This window comes from Sinocyclocheilus grahami, unplaced genomic scaffold (genome assembly GCF_001515645.1).
Source record: "Sinocyclocheilus grahami isolate Dianchi unplaced genomic scaffold, SAMN03320097.WGS_v1.1 scaffold242.1, whole genome shotgun sequence".
NCBI classification, from domain to species: Eukaryota; Metazoa; Chordata; class Actinopteri; order Cypriniformes; family Cyprinidae; genus Sinocyclocheilus; species Sinocyclocheilus grahami.
The window spans coordinates 563,798-572,496 of NW_015505421.1; the positions used below are offsets into that span (position 1 = coordinate 563,798).

At 36.5% G+C, this 8,699-nt stretch overlaps 1 protein-coding gene across 1 annotated transcript; it reads right to left on the reverse strand.

Annotated features, from left to right (window-relative positions):
* Positions 1–174: 174 nt before the first annotated feature.
* Positions 175–3,586, reverse strand: LOC107598021 (leucine-rich repeat and immunoglobulin-like domain-containing nogo receptor-interacting protein 1). The gene is made up of 2 exons (XM_016289265.1): positions 3,485–3,586; positions 175–2,412 (listed from the first exon to the last, which is right to left on the reverse strand). Exon 2 carries the CDS (start codon positions 2,398–2,400, stop codon positions 589–591), a length of 1,812 nt encoding a protein of 603 aa, XP_016144751.1. The 5' UTR covers positions 2,401–2,412; positions 3,485–3,586; the 3' UTR covers positions 175–588.
* Positions 3,587–8,699: the final 5,113 nt, after the last annotated feature.

The window sequence follows — 8,699 nt, forward strand, 5'->3', positions numbered from 1 at the left end:
TATATATATATATATATGTGTGTGTGTGTGTGTGTGTGTGTGTGTGTGTGTGTCTATAATTTCATAGTAAATAAATGTCATGTTTAATAATATTTTATGCACTGCATTTTTTATACTATTATTATAATACTAGTTAATAGTAAATAAATACTATTTCTTTTCTTTTTACATTTATTTATTGATTTTTGAATATGAATTATTACTATCGGACTATAAGAGTATTTGTTGATTGTTTGTCTTCAGACTTTGGCATTGCTCAGCAATATTACAGACTTTATTACCGATTTGATATAGTGGCTACCTTAATTCTCCGCTAAAATGTTATTATTATAAAGAGTTATGTTACCTACTTACATTAATGTCAATCAGGCTCACAAAACATGAATGAGATTAGTATTATTTATTAAAGTTGAGTTACTATACCTATTTACATTGTTGTCATTCAGACTTGTTATGTTATCATAAGGCTTTGAACCTTGCTGTGTTGGTAATCTGCATTATGTATGAGCAGTTGCTCCACTTTGAGATTTACTACAGTTTTAAAGGCTCAACTAATTGTAACCATGGCCATGAATTCTCTATTCTAGTTCAAATAAGCTTCATTGTGAATCTCCCAGTGTCCCCACCATCTCCACCTCCACCCATGGATGATCGTGGCACAAAGTCTATAGTGGCAGTGTGTTTTATCTGACCTTTGCTCTGACTCCAGAAGAACATAAACACAAAACAGATCGCCACAGAGCTGAGGAAAGAAAGAAATCCCATGGTGGTAGCAATGATAAGGGTTTTAGCATCAAACGGGTAAGGACTTGACACCCGTGCGGAGGAGTTGGTAGGAGGTAATGAAGTTCCCATCCATCCCTCGTCTGAGAAATACGATGCTGTGCGGTTTTGTGGAAGCCCCTCCACTTGCAGACTCACGGAGATGCTGTCGTTACCTGCTGCATTAGATGCAGTACACAGATATGTTCCACTGTCCTGTACTTGGGTATAACGCACCTCCAAGCTCCCATTAGCAAGCACTCGTACTCTCCCAACAGAGCTAAGTGCAGTCTGCTGGGCTGACAGCCAAGTAATAGAAGGCGACGGATAGCCGTCTGCTTTGCAGTCAAACCGTACACTCATGCCCTCCACCACACTCGTATCCTGCTGCTGGCGGTCCAGAATCTGCGCTTGTCTGCACGTAAATATAACCGTGAGATCAGCCTCTGAAAAGTCACGAAAAGCCTTCTTGTGCTGATTTAGAGGTGAACAGGTGGGTTGGCGGCCATCGAAATCCAGCCGTCGCCGACGTCGCATGACCCAGAGTAGCCTGCAGTCGCAAGCCAACGGGTTTCCGTCCAGCCTCAGTGTCTGCAAGTTCCCTACAGAGTGGAAGACGCTTTCTTCCAATGTGGACAGTTGATTTGAGGACACATTGAGCAGACGAAAGTGGACCAGACCCCTGAAGGCACCCGGCTCAATACGTAGCAGGTTCCCACCTACCAGGTGCAACTCTTGGAGCCGCAGAAGCTCCCCAAGAAGGTTGCCCTGTATGGAGGTGATGGGGTTGTAGGACAAGTCAAGGTACTGCAGGTAGGTGAGAGGACGCAGTGCAGCATAAGGTACGGCGCTGAGGTTGCAGTTGCTTAAAATTAAGGTGGTAAGGTTCAGACCAACCAAGCTGTTGCTATTTAGCGTCTCGAGAGAAGGCCAGTGGAGGATCTGCAAGGTGCGCAGCTGGTGCAGTCGGCGAAAAGCGTTGTTGGGCAACACGCTTATGGTCAGCTTGCGCAGGCGCAGCTTGGTCAAGCTCTGAAGTTGTGACAGAGCCTCGGTGGGGACAGAGGTCAAATTGCTGCGGTCCACGTTCAACTCCTTCAGCGCCTGAAGCCCAACAAATGCCCGTTGCGAGATAAACACCAGGTCGTTTTCTCCTGCATCAAGCTGCTGTAAATTAATCATGTCCCGGAATGTGTAATCCAGAAAAACCAGGATCTCATTCTTGCTGATATCCAGACGTCGAAGATCAGAGAGGCCGGAGAACACCCCAACCGGGAGGATCTTGAGACGGTTGTTCTTAATCCTCAAGTATCGCAGGTTCTTTAGCCCCTGAAATGTTTCCACCTCAATCATAGAGATTATGTTCTCACTCAGGTCCAGGTCCTCTAGCTTTGACAGGCTGGAGAACTGATGCCTGGCCAGTGTTTTCAGCTGGTTTCTTGAAAGATCTAAGCGTTTGGCATTGCTTGGTAACCCCTCAGGCACACCCGTCAGGTGTCTTGAGGAGCAGTTTACCTCCAAAGTGTCATGGTAACAAGTGCATTTCTGTGGGCAGGTGAGGTCAGCAGCCGATAGGTTTACGCACCACAACAGCAGGACTGTCCATGCGCCCCACTGGCCACACAGATCCATGAACATCTTACCTTCTTCCTGCAAAAAGAATATGGTCAATGATGTGTCAAATATGAGGAAAAATCTTTAAAAAATCAAATGTGATCCTGGACCACAAAACCAGTCTTAAGTCACTGGGGTATATTTGTGGCAATAGCCAAAAATACATTGTATGGGTCAAAATTACTGATTTTTCTTTTATGCCAAAAATCATTAGGATATTAAGTAAAGATCATGTTCCATGAAGGTATTTTGCAAATTCAAACTTAATTTTTGATTAGTAATATGCATTGTTAAGAACTTCATTTGTACGACTTTAAAGGCGATTTTCTCAATATTTAGATTTTTTTGCACCCTGAGATTCCAGATTTTCAAATAGTTGTATCTCGGCCAAATATTGTCCTATCCTAACAAACTATGCATTGATGGAAAGCTTATTTATTCAGCTTTCAGATGATGTATAAATCTCAATTTCGAAAAATTGACCCTTATGACCCTTATGGTCCAGGGTCACAAATGGCAAGTTCACAGAAATGTAATTCTTATTGGTTTCATATGGTTTTGAAAATGGTTCATATGGTTTTGTTATTTTCAAGAAGTTTCAATTTACAATCTACATGTGAGCTGTTTTTTTAAAGTTTTTAAATATATTTCACAAAGTTAAAAAGTATCTTTTTAATATTTCTATAGGTAGAGAGGCAGTTTAAAATATTTTTTAAATAATTAAAAATAAAAAAGATTATGCCAAACTACTAAAAGTTTTCTTTTCATTCTTTTTATTAGTTATGACACAATAGTTTGACATTTCTGACTTTATTTCCTCCAAAATATCAAAATTAACTTTAATTCATTGTAACATTATATTTATGAGATTTGCAATGATGTATTTTTGAATACATTAATAGATATGGACAAAAATATTATTTAGCCATTGACCCAAATGCTTTTTAAATAATCACAGTGGAACAGTACTAAGTAGTACTAAGCAATAATCTACATATACAAGAAGCATTTTCAAGAGCTAAAGATGTTAAATGATTGAATCAGAAGACAAACTTAGTTGCCTCCTCATAACTATTTTTTAAGTCTAGTTTACCAAGGGGCTGCTTACCTAGGGACTTTTGTAGTGCCAGTTCTCATAACCAATGTTTTCAGGTTGGTATCTATGTTAGGCTCAGTGATTGTTGAAGATACATTTAGACGTCACTCCCAAAAGCCTAAAACCAGAGAGCAGAGAAGAAACAAGAAAAAGGATTGAGACTGTGTTATGATGATTTGTGCTAACAATCTCTTTAATCCTCTGCCTTTAGACAGACCGACTGATCCAGACACAGCTGAAGTTGTAAAACAGCTTTTCATCCATTTCTGATGAAGGACGACAGCAGAATGTTTCTGGACCTGTTTGGGTATAAGACTAAAAATTGTATGCACAGTCATTAGGTAAATACAAATGATGAGACATGTGACAGCTACACAATAACACGGTTATTTCCCTCCAGCCCTCTGGTGTGAGAGGACAGGTGTGCAGGGCACTTTCACTACAGTCCAGCTTAACCTCATGTCACAGGGTGCAGGTGCACAGGCCTTGACACAAATTAGGAATTACCCGCCCAGCATGGACAGATGTTCAGTTTAATGGACAGAGCTGAGCCAAATGGCATCAGACATTCAACAGAACAGAACAGAACAATGGACTGCTCAATTACGTGGGAGAAAAAAAAAACAGAATAGCTAGATGTAAACTCAGAATTCTGAGATGTAAACTAATGTAAAGGCAATGTGATGGATTGAGATATCTGAGATTGAGATTTGTTCTTTCATCAAGTACTCAGTAATATATTTATTTTTTAGATTTGTTTGTTCGCTGAATCTTAAATGTCTCCTGCATCTGCTAAAGACGATTAACAGCACACGAATCTTTCATTTATCATTATCACACACAGTTTTCATTTATTGCTCACCTCTAAAGGAAAAGATAGCCAGTCAATTTGCTTCTAAGTCAGAAAAAATTGCATCATGTTTCACTTCAATTTATTATTATACTGTAGGTAAACAGCCTTAACACTTCATAAACCTCAGGAATTGTGAACAGCTCAATAAAGAGAAAAAAACACCACATTAGAAAGTAGCAGTGAAGACAAAAACAACAGCAGGATAAAATAATAATAAAAATAAATAAAAAAAAACTGTGAAAACGCTTTTCTTAGTTAGAAATTGCATCTCTAAATTATCACATTAGCAGACCTAACTAAATTGAAGTTAAATTGCTTAATAAATCATAGTTTTACATTGAATTTGTAAACATTTCCAGATTTTTAACTGTATATGGGTATGGTAACTTGGCCACTTTTCAGTTTTTTCCTGTAGTATTTTTATCAACAACATTTTTTACAGCGTCGGCTAACACAGTGCAATTAAGACTGTGATAAATCACTATTTGTTTTCCATGAGGCTTTGAGTCAGATGTGCAGGCCTGCAACCAAGATCCTCTAATATGCTGACCATGTTCAGATCTCCAAGCAAATGCAAAGTTTGACCATCTGTAGAGAGACAACAATGTTATATAACTTGTGTTAAAACATGTCAGTGGTTAAACAGACTGTGGCAGCTATTTTAGCCTTCATGCCGTGATGAAAAAGCTACACAATCACTAACATTCATATATTCTTAAATAACTTCAGTGCCTGAAGTTGGGCATCACACAACATTACTCAGCACTATTAACGTAAAATGATAAGTCAACTTTTATTTTATTCTCTTTTTGTGTGAGGGGGACAGATATTGCACCCAATGAACCATAAATAAATTCTGTCACCAATGTACAAATGAATAACAGGTGTGATATTTAGTCTCAAAAACAATGAATCAGGCAAGTCATGCCATAGACACTGTATACATTTGCTCACAAGCATCATAAGGATGTTCCCTAATGGCAACAGATTTATTTCCACATGGTTATTTACTTTTGTTACAACTGTTGGTAGTGCAAGTCAAACTGAAACAGAGATATTTGCACTGGAACATTAGTAGTTTAGGAGAACAGTGACACCCTCCACATTGCCTGTAGGATTTTAATTAAATCTGTCCACTAGAGGGAATACATTTCAAATGAAGGAAGAGACTGAGAGCAGAAACATCTCTAATATAGGAAACATTCACTTTTATCCTCATTTAGTAGCTCTAAGTTCTTTAAACTTCACAAAAGTAATACATCATAACAAGACTGGCCTATTTTGCACAACCCTTTGTCTTTTTATCGACACTGTAGTCTAGTTACCAGCAGTGATATATCATATAATATAATATAATGTATTCAAATAATATAATATAATATAATATAATATAATATAATATAATATAATATAATATAATATAATATAATATAATATAATATAATATAATAGTCTTTATTTATGCAAAAAAAAAACTAATTGTCTAACTTAAATGCCTCAGACTTTGGGAGAGCTGAGTTAAATTTCGAAGGGCACTGAGATAAAAGACTGGGGCTGAATAGGGTTTAAAATGCCTCTGTGTGTTGTCGTGTTGCACATGTTTGTTTCAGAAACTATTTGTCCTTGCATGTTTGCATGTTCAGCTTAAGCTAGCAGTTACTAAAATATATTTGAATGTACCATATGTACCTATCTTTATTTATTTATGTAGATATTTAGCCTTAAAATATTTAAACCTTATCCATTAATCTATATAAAATATTAAATTATAACCACAGATGTTGCCATATTACTTTGCTGTGCTTAGAAAATCCTATAAATGAGCACTTTAAAGAGTTAGTTCTCATTCAGAGTGTTTTCTCTTTCTTCTGCAGAGCTTGGTCTTGGTGTTAAGCCAGCAATTGGGATTATTTGCTTTTAGTTTTATTTTTTTCTTCCATATTGTAAACAAAAACCTTACTGCTGTTTGTTGTATATTTAAAAAAGGATTTATCTTGTATCCCAGCACAACCTTCTGAAATCTGCTACATCATTCCCAGCAGAATATATTCTCTCTCTTTATATTTCTCTGTATCCACTGACACAACAATCTCTTGACCTGCCTTTATAAATGCCGTACTGACCTTGGTTTAGAGTAAGACGGGCTGCACACTGATTTGAATCACAAAACCATCACAAACCCTCAGATCCCTGTGCACGTGGCAGATAGTACAGTTTTGAAATTGTGAATGTACTCTTGCTCGTCAAAGACTGTTTGTCACACTGTAACAATGTATAGTTTGCCAGGCCTCTGTGTCTCAACTCTAATCCCCAGCATGTGGACATCTGTGCATCAATGGAGGCAGCACTGGAAAAACAGAAACAAGCTCCTGTGATGGGATTTATGAATGGAGTGCCTCTGCTTCAGAACATTTTACTCAATAATAATATAATATAATATAATATAATTAAAATATTAAAAAGATTAATTACTGTAAAAACTCCCATTAAAAAAAAGTTAAAGTAAAATGTTTGCCCATATGGAATCAAATGCAAATATTTGCTCATTGAATCACATTGAATGATGTTTAAAAAACATCCCAGAACGCACCTCATGAGGTTGGTTGAAAGAATTCCAGAGTGTAAAGCTCAATTGAAGTAGCTTAAATAAAATAAATAGACTTGAGTTGTTGAACATCTTTTGGTCACCTTACATTTGTGTTAATTTAAAGTTTTGATGACTTCACTATTTCACTCAAATGTAAAAATAGGTATTTAAGTGTGTCCGACTTTTGACAGGTAGTGTATAGGACATATACAATAGTGCCCACAAAAAAAGGAAATTTGATGCATGGCTCTGTAGTTCTCAGTCTGAATAATAAACTGTAAAAAAAGTGTCAAAAGTCTTGTGACAGTCATGGGAGCAGACATGTGACTGCAGCAAGGCATTCTGGGTTTCTTCAGCTGTGTGGTTGGAATGTAAAGTAACATGAAACAGATGTAGATTTTGCTGCTAACAGCTAGCTGGGTTAAGGAGTTTTTGTTGTTGTTGTTGTTTTTTTGCTGTGTAACATAACTGAACATTTGTCATGCTGGAGCTATTTCAATTTATAATAATACAATAATAATGTATTCAAATTAATACCTAATATTTAATGTTTAATCAGGTTAATATGATTGCATTGCAGTGTTTTGTGTTTATTTGAGCATTTGTTTGTAATGTTAATTCTTTGTTTATTGAACAAAATAATTTCACAACAATATCAATATCAAATAAAATTAAAAAGATATATAAGGTGTAATCATTAATGCTTTAGCAAAAAGACACACATACACACACACACATGGCTCTGATCAGGATCAGATGAATGATAAAAAATGTCTAAAGTTTTGTAACCATGAATGAGCAGGTGTGTATTACCAAAAAATGCTTCAATCATTTAATGTACCTGGGTCAGAGTCAATCCTTCCTTTTAGGTATTGCAGTTTAATATGTAATAATATCAAATTAATTCCAGTGAGCACCATGTTTTACAATTTGTGCAAAACTGACAAATCAAATCTCAGTTTTTAAGATGAGTTAGATACATTTGGGACACCGTTTTTTTTTTTCAATAAACAAAAGCTGAATACATTCTTATAGTCTTCTCAGACTTGTCACCATGTCAGCAGGCTGTGCTGCTTTTGGCCTGTGATATTTATGGATTTGCTTGTATGTTTGTGAGTAATCTGCACATAGTATGAACAACTAACACTAGGGGACTTTCCTCGACATACATTTATATCTTAGTGCTGACCGCATGCCTATACAGTAGACATCATGGGACAATTTTCAAGTATACCTCATGCAGTGACACACTGCACAGGGAACTCAGGTTGTTGACTAACAAGCAGAAGTGTTCATGACAAGCTAACGTGGCCTCAGGAGAACAAAGTTTAGAAAAAGATTATTGATACTATCAAATCAATTGTGAGTTTGAAGTCATATGTCCTCTATTTATGCCAGCTAAAATACCAACAGAAATTGTGAGCTGATGAATTCACAGAAGGTTACAAACTCTAACAAGAAACTCTTAATCACATCCATCCTTTTACAGGAACCCAACAGATATTCCCTGAAAAGCTGGATGTACTGTTTCTTTTGTTAGTGTGACTAAAACCATCTAACCTGCTCAAATCAATGGAAAGAATTAAAAACTGCTATTAGAAAGCAATTCCCAAGACTTTAGAGAGAATTTAAGCAGTTTTGGTATATAAAGGAAAAGCCACACCAAATGCATTATGTAAAACTAAAGGTTGTTTATGTAAAAATAATGGATGCATATAGGAACTTCTTGCTACCACTTGCAAATTTTTTTTCCCTGGCAACCTTATATGCAAATAATTTCATATTAT